The sequence below is a fragment of the Aspergillus homomorphus genome (genome assembly GCF_003184865.1).
Source record: "Aspergillus homomorphus CBS 101889 unplaced genomic scaffold BO97scaffold_17, whole genome shotgun sequence".
In the NCBI taxonomy this organism is placed as follows: Eukaryota; Fungi; Ascomycota; class Eurotiomycetes; order Eurotiales; family Aspergillaceae; genus Aspergillus; species Aspergillus homomorphus.
In genome coordinates this window covers 248,885-263,034 of record NW_020291903.1, presented here as the reverse complement: position 1 = coordinate 263,034, position 14,150 = coordinate 248,885, and the positions used below count along the sequence as shown (strand labels likewise).

The 14,150-nt window shown below is 52.8% G+C and overlaps 5 protein-coding genes across 5 annotated transcripts; all 5 read right to left on the bottom strand.

The window, feature by feature from the left end:
• Positions 1-41: 41 nt before the first annotated feature.
• On the bottom strand, positions 42-3,507 carry BO97DRAFT_477827 (putative C6 finger domain protein). Its single transcript, XM_025700586.1, has 3 exons — positions 2,200-3,507; positions 1,356-1,761; positions 42-1,303 (listed from the first exon to the last, which is right to left on the bottom strand). The coding sequence occupies exons 1-3, from the start codon at positions 3,442-3,444 to the stop codon at positions 441-443; spliced, it is 2,514 nt and encodes an 837-aa protein (XP_025551604.1). The 5' UTR covers positions 3,445-3,507; the 3' UTR covers positions 42-440.
• A 1,721-nt stretch (positions 3,508-5,228) lies between these two features.
• Positions 5,229-6,306, bottom strand: BO97DRAFT_344967 (putative formin binding protein; the record flags this gene model as incomplete). Its single annotated transcript, XM_025691756.1, has 2 exons — positions 5,229-6,194; positions 6,283-6,306. The coding sequence occupies 2 exons, from the start codon at positions 6,304-6,306 to the stop codon at positions 5,229-5,231; spliced, it is 990 nt and encodes a 329-aa protein (XP_025551603.1).
• Positions 6,307-6,791: 485 nt separating this feature from the next.
• Positions 6,792-8,280, bottom strand: BO97DRAFT_434415 (CMGC protein kinase; the record flags this gene model as incomplete). Its single annotated transcript, XM_025697676.1, has 7 exons — positions 6,792-7,000; positions 7,065-7,230; positions 7,303-7,490; positions 7,552-7,605; positions 7,658-7,978; position 8,027; positions 8,122-8,280. 7 exons carry the CDS (start codon positions 8,278-8,280, stop codon positions 6,792-6,794), a joined length of 1,098 nt encoding a protein of 365 aa, XP_025551602.1.
• A 151-nt stretch (positions 8,281-8,431) lies between these two features.
• Positions 8,432-9,118, bottom strand: BO97DRAFT_405416 (uncharacterized protein). The gene is made up of 2 exons (XM_025695177.1): positions 8,917-9,118; positions 8,432-8,854 (listed from the first exon to the last, which is right to left on the bottom strand). Exon 2 carries the CDS (start codon positions 8,831-8,833, stop codon positions 8,591-8,593), a length of 243 nt encoding a protein of 80 aa, XP_025551601.1. The 5' UTR covers positions 8,834-8,854; positions 8,917-9,118; the 3' UTR covers positions 8,432-8,590.
• Positions 9,119-11,811: 2,693 nt separating this feature from the next.
• On the bottom strand, positions 11,812-14,108 carry BO97DRAFT_390078 (putative cell cycle control protein (Cwf19)). The gene is made up of 2 exons (XM_025693746.1): positions 12,801-14,108; positions 11,812-12,747 (listed from the first exon to the last, which is right to left on the bottom strand). Exons 1-2 carry the CDS (start codon positions 14,085-14,087, stop codon positions 11,926-11,928), a joined length of 2,109 nt encoding a protein of 702 aa, XP_025551600.1. The 5' UTR covers positions 14,088-14,108; the 3' UTR covers positions 11,812-11,925.
• Between the last annotated feature and the right edge of the window lie 42 nt (positions 14,109-14,150).

The window sequence follows — 14,150 nt, the reverse complement described above, 5'->3', positions numbered from 1 at the left end:
TGCAGCCACCATAGATACATCAATAGACGACGGGAATTCGGAACTGCTTTTGTTTTTCTCGTATGTACAAGGGTCTCATTATATCGATTGTCCGCAAGAGGAATGTGTCCGGCGGCAACGGAAAATTTCGACGAACAATTATGACACTATTCAAGTAATGCAGCCGTAACGCCGTGAACTGCCCCCTCCTTCTGCTTCCAAAAACAAGAACAAAAGAACTGAATCCCAAACGAACTCCGGGCCCGATGTGACTTCTTGGCCCCCTTGTCGAACAAGGCCGGCAGTATGAGGACTGCGGTCTGTGTCGGTGGGGGAATCTTCGACAAACAGATAGAAAAACGGATCAGGTCTAGGAGGACATCGTTAACCGCTACTCCATCGTACCGATGCGCTTTTCATGTTACAGAACGCAAATGCGCAGGTTAGAATAATCGACCAGGTCACTCCCGGGAAACAATCCAGGATCGAACGACCATACCGCAGATGCGCTTGATGACCTGTGTCGTACCCTTGCCGCCGGCTTCCTGTTCGAGGAACTTCTGTGCGACGTACAGCTTGGCCCCGGCATCCTTCTCGTTGGTCGTGATCGGCTGCGGGAAGCTGCGGGGAAAGTCCGCCCACCGCTGTCCCAGGTGACGCGCAATGGCGATCGAGTAGATCACGTCACGGTTCTCGTACGTGTCCAACAACGTCCGACAGCGCGCCAAGGTGTCGTCGATCTCCTTGGCCGAGCTGGCTTCGTTGTCGTGTAGCGTCAGGAAGTATCCGACGGCGCTCCAGAAGTCCAACGACCGCTGTGTCAGTTGGTCTGGCAGCGAGGGAGGATTGGCGGCCGGCTCCCGCGTGGGAAATTGGCTGAGGGGATTCGAGTCCAGATGTTCCCCCGTGATCATCGCCTCGATCACATCCAATCTCTTCGCCGACGCTAGCAGATCGTACTCCGGCTGGGCGCCCCCGGACACATTCATCACATGGCGGCACAGGGTCATGGAGCTCCAGACCACGGAGGCCTCGAAACTCTCTAACCGGGCCACTACGTTAGGATCGCCGAGATTGGGGTCGTTGAACGCATCAATCAGAGCGGAGTACTCCGCCATGAGCTGTGCATTGGCCAGTAGATGGGTAAGCGCCTTATCCTGGAACCACCGGGTCTCGAAGAACTTGTCGATAGCCGGAGCATATGTCGCCAGGAACACGGCTTGGATTTCCTCGAGACGATTGGGCGGCAGTGATGTGATGGGGTGGGGCGGCGGTGGAGGAATCCCTCGCAGGGCAAGGAGGTCGCTAATCTGGACTTGTTTCACTGCAGGCCGAGTAAGCATATATGCGCCACTATCGTGAGCAGGTAAGTATACCTCTGAAACTAGTAGGCTCCGACGGTGTGCCGGTAGTATTGGTTGCTGCCGGGTTCACCGTCGGCTGCAGGCCTCCTTCAACGGCATGTTGTATACTAGCCATGTTCTGCTGATTGTTCATGTCGGTAGAGTGGTCAACGGGCGCTCCGTAGTTGTCGTAGCGTTCGGTAGACGTGCTGGGCGATTCAGAAGGAGCGAACGGTTGCGACGCTGCAGGTACGTAGCCCGGGGGAGCTTGGGGATAAGAGGTAGAGGGGTCCTGAGGGTTGACCACCAGAGAAGGATGCGGGTTTGGAGCGGGTTGGATAGCAGAAGGCGTGGGTTGTTGTTTAAAAACGGGGTCGTAGCCCAGGCATTCCCGTTTACTCTTGACGCAGTTCCGGCAGACAGGATGACCCTCGTCACACTAGTAAGTGGATTGGTCAGTCAGCAGGAATATTAGAGGGACGGAATCCACAGTTCAGAATTTCCAAGAAGCAAAGAAGAACAAAGTGACTGGAATGAAGGTAGACCACTCCAGAAGCATGGAAAATAAATGTGAGCTTGGATAGGCGGGGAGGGCAACAGCAACAGTGAGTGGGCGAGAACAACAACAAGCGACAGGCGGGGTTCGGCGAGCCGAACAAACATTTGCGGCGGCGCAAGCGAACATTATTCTCTCGCCTGTTGCGACCGCCTGCCAGTCCGCCTGCCCCCCCCGCCTGTCCGCCCGCCTGTCCGCCCTCCTTACAGTTCCTCCCGCTCTCTCCTCCCCACTTCTATCACCACACACACCATAGACACATTTCTTTCAACACTAATCAAACCAGGGGAAAAGAAATCAACCCTCTCTCATTGCACGTACCTTGATTCGTCGCTTTCGACATGTTAAACACCCGGTTTTCGTCCGCCGTTTGACCTCCTTCTTGTGTCTTCCGCCCGAGAGCATCTTATTGGGGTCGCCAGGAAGCTGGTAGCGCATCTGAGCGTTGGCGTTCATCCCCATTTGCCCAACATTGGTCGGGTATCCTGTCATGTACTGACCCACTGAAGTCATCGGAGGCATGTTCGAGGGCATAGGCGAGCCGATGGGCGCTTGTGGGATCTGCGAGTGCTGTCCCTGCATTGAATGATGGTCCATGTTCTGCATTGACGGCGCACCCATGGACTGGTGGTTATGATGGTACATGTCCGAGCTCTGATGCTGCTGATATTGTTGCTGTTGTTGGTGCGGTTGCGTCGGTGTCGACTGTCCTGGTCCTGGCTGATGTTGAGACGGCGAGCCATGTTGCGATGGGACATGCTGCTGATGCGATTGATGCTGGTGTTGAGAATATTGATGCTCGTAATGGGTTTGTGGTTGTGACGGTTGCCCTGGCTGTTGCGGTGCCGGCTGATGCGGGTGTGGATGTTGTGACAAGTGTGACTGCTCGTGCTGAACGGGTGGCTGCGGATGCGTCTCGTTCACCGGAGGTTGGTAGGAGGGAACGGGAGTTGAGGAGTGTGGCGTATGATCATGTTCCGGGAAGTCAAACCCGTTTGTGCCCGGTGCATGCGTATGGTCCACCCCATGCCCATCGGTATCGCTATGCTTCAGTTCCGGGAACGAGAAATCCGGTTCCTCAGTATGTAGCCCATCTGTAGCCGGCAGCGTAGTATCCAATGGTGGCAAGGAAGTGTCAATTGGGGGAAGCGACGGTATCGTCGTATCGATCGGAGGGAGTTCATGATCGAGGTGTTCGTGCTCCTCCATCGTCGGAAAGGTTGTATCGATCGGGGGAAGTGAGGTATCAATATGAGGAAGCGACGTGTCTACTGGCGGCTCACTGTTATGGTGGTTGTGCTGCTCGGATGGGGGCATCTCGGATGGAGGCATTTCGGTCGGGGGCATCTCGGTTTGGGGCATCTCAGCCGAATACACCTCAGTCGAAGGTATCGCAGTCGAGGGCATCTCAGTCGAAGGCGTCTGAGTCGGAGACATCTCAGTCGGAGGCATGTCAGGCGGAGGCATCTCGGTCGAAGGTATCTCAGTCGGAGGCACCTCAGTCGACCCGGTAGCCGGTTTGGGCGCCTCCTCCGTTAGATTCGTCGATTCCGTCGCTTCGGCCATCTCGAGGAGACTACGACGCGGATGTCAACGCTGCGTACGATAATGATAACTGTGATGGTGCCTGAAGAAGGCTGCGGGTCCGTCAGGCAATTCCGTAGTCGACGACCGACGAATTTTCCGCTAGCAAAGACTTTGCAGGAGTGCGGAGCCGATGGGTGCTGTATTCTAACTCAAATAAAGCATATTAGTGGGCTGATTTCCATGAACGCGACCCATCAACACTCTGGCAACGCTGGCACATCATCGATAACAAGTTCTGGCATTCAGCGTCAGAACTTTTCGCTCCTGAAGGTTTGCGCATTCCGAAAGGTCGAGATTCAACGCGATTGCCTAGGAAATTGTCCGCCCGAAGAAAGTGCATGTATCGTCCAGGATGCGTTGGCCATATTGCCCTAGCATGATCAAGACCCATCCAAATGTCCAAGATCATCCGTCCTATAACCCAAAAGGCAGCGTAGTCTCGTCAAGGCGGGCAACGGTGAATGCGACCGTCTGGAGTTCCCCGGATCCTACTCCAGCACGGCACCACCACAGCGGAAGTATCGTGCATGGTCAAGTGGCGGGTCTGGAAATGCCATGCAAACCCCGATGATAATTACCTGATCGAAGGATCAAGTCGGAGAGTCGACGGGTCACAATGAGGGAGGCCGACAGATGGCGAGCGCGTGTCGGAGTTGCCAGAGGGGGAGGGATCGGAACAAGCAAATGGGAAGAAGCTCTCGTTTACTCACCATGCACTGGGCCAGATAAGCGAAAAGAAGCGAGCCGAATGACTATAGCACCAAAACACGCAATTCGGCACCATATAATCTCCGCATTTGGGGGTGGGGGTTTTAAAAGTGGGAATGCGACAGGGAAAGGTCGTTGCGCAGTTGAGAAAAAGAGCGAGGAAGAGAGAGCGAGAGCTTCGGGGCGGCCGCAAAAGAGAGAGTGTGAGAGTGAGGAAGAGGGAGAAGAAGTGAGAAAGGCTGCGCGCGCGAGAGAGAGAGAGAGAGACTCCCCGGACTCTTGGGTTGTTCTGCGCCGACGGGGAAAATTAATACGGGCAGAAAAATTCGATGCAAAAAAGGGAAGGGTCCAGCAGTGGCAACCAGCTTGATTCCATACTTGAAGGTCCTGGCTGGACTACAAAACCACACCTATCTCTAGCTTGTTCTTTTGTTTTCTTAAAATTATGTTCTCTTCAATTGTTATGTGATTCTTGATGACTTATTTTTTTCCGGCTAACTGAAACGCACCACTCACCATTGGCACTTCACTGAATCAAGTTAAATGTCTAAATAGAAGACTTCTAGGTCTTTAGAGTTGATAGAGGAAAAAGTAATACCTACTTCAGTACTTCAGCTGCGGCTTTGGGGATGCGGTTTCAGTTGTCCGCCAAGCCTCGTCCTGTCTGTGCCCGGGCCGGATCTCCCTCGAACCTGTGCGAGTGTTGGTCACTGTTCCCGCCGAGGTCCAAACGCGGATGCTTGGTGCTGCCTATCGACCTTATCAAGAATATACCAGTGTTCAGCTTTGCCATGCTGTTTTGGCATCCTTGACAGCAATATGGGACTTGCTCTCGTCCTTCGTAGTAACTCGTAATGACTCTTGCATAGTCGCCTGCCATCGAGACGGTCCTTGTAGATAGAGTGCTTCCGAACCTCCAATGACAGGAACCCAGGAATTGCATCGTAGATCGAGCGTTGATTGTAATGCAGACTATACCATTGTCTCGGCAAGAATAGTCGAACATGACCACGGAATCTGCCCAATTGACCATATCACATCATTCGTTGGTGCGATCATTTCCTCATGGCCTTGGGCTTGCGTTTCTTGAACACAACTCCAGGGGCTGGCTCTTCGGGCTCCGCTTTCGTTGCAGTTTCCAGCGATGGTTCGCCCTCAGCCTGCTCCCTTTTGACCGCAGGTGTCTTATCAGACTCAGACGGTTGAGTCTCACCCTCCGTCTTGACCGGCACGAACCCACCTTTCGTCGACTCCTTCTCCATGGATTCCGCATTGTCCTTCGGACCTGAACGCTCCTCACCCACAGCCTCCGCATTCGCCTCAGCCTTAACCTCCGAAGGCTTCACCCGCTTAATCTCCCTCGTCGACGCCAACAGCGCATCCAGATCCGTATCCTCCTCCCGATCCGCCCCAGGATACCTCCTAACAGAGGACCCCCACCCCCTGGAGACAAACCGCTCAGCCTCCCTCTTCGCCTCGATCTCCTCCTCATCAACCTCATCCCCACCATCGCCCCTCCCAGCCTCCAACTTCCGCTTCCTAACCCCAACCGACCTGGCAGCCTTTCCACCCTCTCCATCCTCCCCACCACCATCAATCACCCTTTCCGAAACCGTCTGCCACGACCCGGCCAAAGCCATCTCGCCACGAAACTCATCCGGGATCGCGACTCCCATGTCCGCCAGCTGCGCCATCTGCCGTTTCCGCTCCTCCAGCGACACAGGTCGCTCCTGGGGCTTTGCTGCTGCTGTTGCTGCCGTGGCCCCGGGGCCCCGCCGCCAGGGCGCAGCGGCGGCATCGCTCCCGTCCTGTGATGGTGCGTTCCCCGCAACCGTCTGCCGGAGCCGCTCGACTTCGCTCTTCGCGCGCTGCGCCTCGCGCTGCTGCTGCTCGTTGTTGCGGTGGATGTCGCGGAGGAAGCGCTTGAGGTTACCTTGGTGTTTGCCTGTGGCTTCATGCTGAGCTTTTTCGAAGGCTGTGTCGCGGATGAAGATCTTGCATTGTTTGCACCAGTACTTTGGCTATGGGAGGGTGAATGGTTGTTAGTTTTGGAGTTTAGGGTGGGGGATGGGTGTTGGGAAGGGAGTAGGAAGAGGGAGGGGAATTTACTGCTGATTTCCAGTATTCTGCCATCTTGTGGACTGCTCAGGCTTTGCCTGAGAGATAAGATGGAGTGTGAAAAGAAGGGGAGTTGATGGATAGCTGAGGGTTCGGACTCGTCCTGCGGTTGGTTTGTTGCGACGGAGCGTCACTCTGCTCGCCGCAGGACAAAAGGCGCTAGTCCTGATTTGGTAAGGGCGGTTTTGCCGATAGATATGGTAGAGCATATAGCATAAACATCTTAGATGCTGAGCACAGGACTTACTTGTATTATTCCATGTCATCGTCTAGTGGTGCTATGACTAATATGGTCTTACTCCCTCTCAAGTAATATAGTAAGACTTGCTTGGTGCTTGTTGAATCAAAGACGTTCAATCAAAATCGTATTCATGGACCTTGAAGATATATATTCGAAAATACTGACACTTATGGACCGCGACAGAGAGGCATGCTTGGAGTTGAAGGGCATAGAGGTGTTTCTGATGATCTAACACACAAAAAAGGCGGCGAAATGGATCCTACGTCGACTGTGACCACAATCTAAGTATAATCCCATTTAGCCACGGATCCTGCAAAAGCTCCTTCGCTGTCTTCCTATCCTCAGGACACCACTGGAGCATCCCCCTCATGAAGTCCAGAAACATTATCTTATTCTCCCCACTCAGAAACTCCTCGGACTCTTCCAATGATGCCCCTTTTGGTATCTCAACCTCACCTTTCCATTGTCCTGTCACATCAATGGTAAGCCACCACACGGAAATAAGAAAGATAGAACAATCTGATTAACATACCATCCTCAGTAAAGAACTCAGGACTCCGTTTCCCACGCTTGAGCGAGGTCAACGGAGGAGCGCCCAGCATCCCGATAACCTCAGCAAGGTGTGCACGGGTAGAGTATCCCTTACCATCCGGGTCGTTGCCATAGAACATATGCTTGCGCTCGAACAAGCCCCACACCTGATTTCTTGAGATTAGTGATACGCCTATGGCATAGCCCAGTGTCAAGGAAAGACTATAAGGAAGACAAACCATAACACCGTCGTTCCAGATATCAACAGGATAGCTCCAGTCAGCCTTCAACATCACTTCTGGCGACCTGTAGACGTTCGGTTGTGCATCGTGATTTCTCTTCTCGTCGCCGCGAACAGCAGATCCGAAATCACTCAGAACCGCGTCCCCGAATACTTTTGGTAGCTCAAATCGCCGGGAAGCATAGACTGGCATGTCGTTAACGGAATTTTCAGGGCGAAGGATGTTCCATTTCAGCTTCGGCAAAACGATCGGGAATTGACGGGTCTTCTATCGCTTGGAGAATGTTATCACTCTTGATGTCTGGTAGATATGGTCAGGAGGCGATTATAAGACATGTATCCGTAGTACTTACCAGTATGGACCAAGTTGCATTCAGTATGGAGATAGTCGAGTGCAAGGAAGATTTGCGTAAGACCAGCCTTGAGGAGATCCTCACTAAAGCGACGCTCGGGGTTACGATACAGCAGGTGCCGGAAACTCTCCCACATGGGCTTCTGCACCAGACATTGATGGACACCTTCGCGACGCGAGAGGGCGAAGGTACCCAATGCAGTTCTCACATGAGCAGAACCAGGATGTGACGAGTTCTTCTGGCTCAATCGTTTGTAAATTTGAACTTCATCCTGGCCGCTCTCGTCGCATGTGTACACCTTCAGCGAGACGTATCGACGGCCTCTGGTAAAATTAGTGCTGAGTGCGCAATACGGTTGAATCGACGTACTCTAGACCCCGCGCAAGCCATACCGTAGAGGTGAACCCGAGCCAAGTTTGCCGACAACTTGATACTTGGACCCGAGGACGTCACCGATGTTAAACCGGGTAGTAGTGTCCTTGCTTGAACGCGTCGAAGCGTTCCTCCTCGAGGAGTTGAGATGCACTGACTATCTCGTATCCTGTCTTTGAATAGGCAAGTACAGGCCAAGATGGCCGCCGTAGTGCTGATCTTGCCCACTGAAGCAGAGAAGCCTTGTGCATGTACTGTCAAGTGGAAGGTAAGGCTGAGATCTGCGACATCGGTCCCCTCATTAGTCATCCGCTAGCACGTGGGACTACAGACATCTGCAGCAATAAGTATATCCAGATTATGTTTCAATTGAGTGTAATTTATCATGATACATGTGACAGTCCCATCATAACAAAGCAATATACAACATTATCAAGAAGGGAAAGCGCACGGTCCAATCCAATATATCGCACCCGAACCCAAAAGACCCACACTTTGAACGCCGTCCCATTGGTCCCATAGTCTACTCCGAATGCACCGAGCCCCAAACATCGGGCTTAATCACTGCTTCTCCAGGTCGCGTGGTGGCCGCGCATCATGTCTTAAGCCATGGTCCCGCGCCATCCAGACCAAATCGCGCAGTCGCAGGTCGCGCATGTAGGATCTCTGTTCGGGGGAGAATTCCCTTTCCTCCTCGTCGTTGCGGAAGCCTCCGGTGGCTACGGAGTGGATGGAGTATCCGATCAGGACCGAGACGATACAACCGAGGATGACGAAGACGATGATGACGGATTTGTCAATCATGGTGGATGTTTATATGTAGAGCTGGGTGGTTGAACGTGTCATGTTAGCATTGGATGCTTGGGAGGGATACAAGCTGTACTCACAATGTCTTGAACAATAAAGGGAGTGTGACTGTATATAGTAGTGATATAGTTGTAGAAGGTGAACACCACACGCAAGAGTCAATTGACAAGTTTGATAAAGGAGCGTATAAGTCGAGAGGACTCAAAAGAACGACTGGAGGATGAGAGAAGGAAATGCTTTGATCTGATTTCCTTCTCACTCTGCATGAGACTTGCATGCTTATATACCCCCCCCCCCCCTCTTCAACTGAAATCTCTTTCATTTTATCCTCCACTCTGGGAGGGCTATTTCTGGTTCTCGTGCAGGACTATATCTCGATGCCAAGCATCCCATCCATCCTCCCCTAGTCTGCAAAGAGTATGGTTCAGGTGTCAGTGACGTCATTAGCGAACAGGCCAATGGGAGGCTCTTAATCCGTGTCTTAGCGCTGATACACTATACCGGTTCAGGCAGGACGATATTTTTACACTTGACTGAAACAAACATCCATCAGGCTGGACAACTCCTGACCACATTAGCAGAGGGATTTTGAGATTGCTTAGCTCTGCCCATCATCGTCCTATCAGCCTCCAAGGTGGACCATTCTGAATCCTTCCCAAAGCATCTAGCCTGCTCCTGCTCCTAGGATGAAATGAGATTATACCTAGAATGCCTCAGGGCCATTTGGCCGGCCAATCTGGGACGCCCTGTTCTCCCATTCGAGCCCTGGGTTTAGAATTCTTAGCTTAGGGCACCGGAAAACTGATTCGGTTGTTGTACTCCATCAACAGGAGCTGTGGTTCTCTCCAGTCACAGCGAGCTCCGACTCTACTCCGGATCTACCTGACTCAATGGTTGCTGTGAACCGTGGCGCGAGCAGCAATCATCGCAAATGTCAGCATAATTTTACCTTGGATGGAGCATTCTCCACCGTGCTCATTTCTCGCAGTCTCTATTTCGATGTATATGGCCTCAACGTTGATTTACAGGGTTCCTCCCCGCCTTCCTGCCTCTCTGCCTCTCAAACCGCTTGAGAGTGGCTCTTCCACTGCTGGGACGATGTCTTGCTGACGTCTTAAAGTGCTGGGGTAGGTCCGGGAGGCGCTAATGCGCTTCAATTTGATCGATAAAGATTGCTTGTCTGAGTAAACTATACTTCTGGGGTTGGCCATGGCACTTAGCGATCTGTGCTAGTTTCACATGGCTCGGCGAATGGAGCATTGGCTCGGGGCCCAGTGATCTGCCCCCCTTCCATAACGGTTGCTATTAGTAGGATAGGTTCTCTGTGGACTTAGATGTCCAATAACATGCTTGGGATTTATAGAAAATCTCCCTTCATATATAGGAGATAAACTGCTTACTGTCTACCCAGTAGGGATGTAGACTTTGCTTATGGAAGACGAACATTGGAGCTAACATAGTGATCAACAACGAACGCTTGCTAGGTTGTAAGATGTCATCCTCAGGTTTTGGGTATGCTCAAGGTCGCCTTGTAGGTTGCCCAAGTGCTTATACTAACTTCTGGACTACCATTTACCAAGGATTAACGCAGATGAAGTAATTCAGGGGCCGAATTTGCGAGCCTTGTTTTTCTCTTTTCAAATAACTCTGAAGTCTGCTTTACATTTGGCACCAGTGCTTTCACAAATTCACAACCATCCTTTTGGTATCCTACACACCGAAATCGCTGTCTCATCCTCACTCCTCCAATGGTCCCGCGCTATAGCCACACGCCCACCCTCCAGATTTCGTTGAAAGCCATTGACATAGAATCAGGTTGCGTTCATGTCTGTCACTACCGCGCGTCGACTCTTCTCCTCCGTCACACTATTCAGAAAGCATTGGAATGTAAGCTCATCAGGCGACAGCGGGACCAGCAAGCCAAAGCTATCGAGCCTGCCTCTCACACGACGAATATCCGCCGCAGCAAGCGCCGGTGTATCACGAGGTAGGGTCTTCGCCGAAGCGACATCAGTAGGGAGCACAGCCATCTGATTCGGACGCCTTCGATTATCGATACGCTGAACAATAGCCGTAGACAGCAGGTTCGCGACGGTCGCAAAGTCATAGCCCCTTTTAATGAACCAGACGAGATTCGCACAGAAATTGCAGGCATTACTCTGCCTCCGCACCCGATCCGCAACGGGCTGTCCCCACGCCGCAACCACATCGGCCCAGGTCGGCTGGCTAGTCCGTCTTTCTGTGTTTGCCTTGCGCGCCGCCTCCGCGTCCATCCTGCGCAGCTCGACGTTCCGCTTGAAGTAGTGCAGCTGGATGTGGATGTCTGCGATGCTTCTCGACCGCGCCAGCATCGCCTTCGCATGCAGCTCGCATACCAGTAGCCGTGTGTCCGTGGTTCTGACCTGGGTGAGGACCCTTGCGAATGCGACGTGGTAGACGTGCGCGGCTTCGGTTTCGTCGTCGCGCCTCTGCAGTAGGAGGGTGAATCCTGCGAGGTCTTGGACTTTCTCGTCTGTGAGCGCTGGCTGAGGTGGTTTGGTAAGCATGGCCGCTGGCTGGGGAAGTTTGGTGCCTTCAAACGCAGGCTGGAGGAGCTTGGTGTCTTTGGGCGCGGTCTCTTCTTTCTTCGACGCCTTGGGTGCTGTCTGCATTATCGTTTTGACTTCGCTTTTCTTTCGTAATTTCTTGGTTGCGCCCTTCTTTTCGGCGTCTGGGCCTTGCCGTTTGTGTGTGGTTTTGGGATCAGAAGGCATGTTGTTTCTGTTGGCGGATGGGAAGACGATTTGAAAGGGTCAGACAAGCTTTGTGACGTCTGTGATTTGATATGAGAATTGGGAAGCAAAAGAGGCGTGGCTCTCTGTGAGAGGAGGGAGGATGATGAAGGGAAGGAAGAGATAAAGAAGGAGAGGAAGTGATGGAAGGAGAACTATTATAAGTGAGTGAGCTGATGCCGGAGATGAAGTTTGAGATGGGATGATGATTCACTAAGTGAGAGTAAAGTGAGGTGCTGCTGTATCTTACAGTGCGGATGGAACCGGCTTATCCTGTGGCTTCGCTTTCGTTCACAAGATCCTCCAATTAAGTACAAATCATCCCTCAACAAGAACACGAGTCCAATCAAACTTCCTCCATCTCTTCTGAAATCCAGGAACTCGTGGATCACCGCCCCGTTGCCAACGGCCCTGCCGCTTGATCACTTCTGGGCCCAGATCCAACATCCCTCCAATGACCTCACGAGCAAAGAGGTCTCCACGCGGCCAGCGATTCTCATCTTCTACAACATGGCCCAGGCCGCCGTCAAGACTGAACCACACATGGAAGTAAGGCATCTCTTTGGCAATGCTACGGCGGAAAGCACTCCGCCCCATGCCTTGCTTGGCCTTGCCGAGGGTATCAATCAGCTTTCGGTGCTGGGACCACTCCGCATCCGAAGAGAGAATTGCCTCCTTGAAGAAGGCCGGGGATGTCTCTCCGAGACTGTACGGAAGAGGAACCACCTCCATGGCAGCATGTCGCTTGCGATGAGGCTGGGCCGCGTTCTCATAGAAAATCACGTCGCGGCCTTGGTCGTGGTACATGCGGGTCAAGCTCTTCATGAAATTGCGAATCTCCTCCCACTCGTCGTCGTCGCACTCCAACAGATTCGTACGATGCTGGATGGGAACAATGGTAGCGCATCCTTCATTTAGTTCAGGTTCGGTGGGGAGTGTCAGGTATACTCTCGTGGCCAACGAGACGACGGGGGCCATCGGCGGTGTATTTGTGTCTTCGTGGTGGCAGAGGGGACAATTGTCGAGAATCCTGTTCATCTTCTGCAGCTCGTTGATAGTCGTATTCTTGATGTCGATTTCTGAGCGGTGTACCCGACGAGCAAGTTTGGATGCATTATCATCCATATATTCGAGATCATTCTGTATTTCACATGTTAGCAAGAGCACGGTCGCAAGCTGGTAGCAGCACCTACCTCGAATTTGGCGTCCTTGGCAATTCTCTCAGCAATACGACGTCCGTCTCCGCCAAACTGTCCGCGAGTCCGTCGTTCCTCTTGCACCATGTCTTCGATAGTCATATCATCATTGTCCTCCACTTTGCCTCGCTCCCGGCCTCGCTTGTTCTCAACTGCCTTCACTTCGTTCCTCTTTCCAGCTAGCATGCGGTTTTCCATGACGCCCAACACTACTACATCCGACTCCTTACGATTAGCCATAGCAGCGGCTGCTGTATTGTAGCGCTCCTCGAGCTCAGCGGCATCTGGGGCGCCCTTGAGCTGGGCTTTCATCATTTGAGCCTTGAGTCGATTGAGTGCTGTCAGATCAAGATGCTGGGTCGTGTTCTGGGGAGGCACAGTCTCCATCGGCTTCCCCTGTCCTTCAGCGTTAAGCTCCTTGGCGGGATCGCGAACGTGCTCATGTGCCCCGCGATGGACATTCTCCTGTTGCTTTCGCTCCTGGAAAAGCTCGCCCGACGGCTTCTCCTTGCCCACATAACCTTCCCCGTATCTTTCACGGCGATCAAGTTCTGCCTCCTCTTCACGTGCGTCATCGAACGAGCGAATATCTCCGAACCGATTCACCGCAACCTCTTCTACTGACAGACCAGTTTCCTCCGCCTCTCTGTAAACAGCTTTTAACTTGGTCATTCTCCACTGAGAGCCGGAATCACCAAAGGTGTAGTCGACGTCATGTTGTGCGGGCTGTCCTTCAATCTCTTCGAGAACCTTTCCGTCCTTCAGATCTCGTAGATGTGTATTGAGTTCCCGACCGTGGATTTTTAGCTCATAATCCGCCGAAAGCATCTTGGGTTTTGGTTCTTCTTCCAAACGCGTAGTCGAGCGCCGCTGTACGTAGTCGATGTCGAGACTGGAGGGACCTTCCATCCAAGCGTCTCTCTTTAGCTTGGGAGCCTCATTCTGGACCGCTTCCGCAGTTGCAGCTGGCGATTTCCTTTCCTCATCTCTGCTGTCCCTGTGTCGGCGCTTGTGATCATGATCGCGATCGTCTCCGTGGTCAGTCGAGTGACGCGATCGCTTGTGTCGGTGACTGCCCTCATCGGTCCGACGCGACTCGCGATGCCTGTCGTGATCACGCTCTCTTGATCGGGATGAACGACGGTGGTGTCGGTGGTGCCTTGAGCGCTCGCGGCTGCGATCCCTGTCTCTGTCTCGGTGATGGCGATGTCTGTCCTTGTCGCTTCGCTCGCGACGTCTTTCTTGCTCCTCCACCAATGATTTCTCAAAATCCTCTAGCGCCATGGTGCTGTTTTGAGAGCGACGCGACGGTCGTGTTGTGAGAGCAGAGGAAGCAAAGCAAGGGAA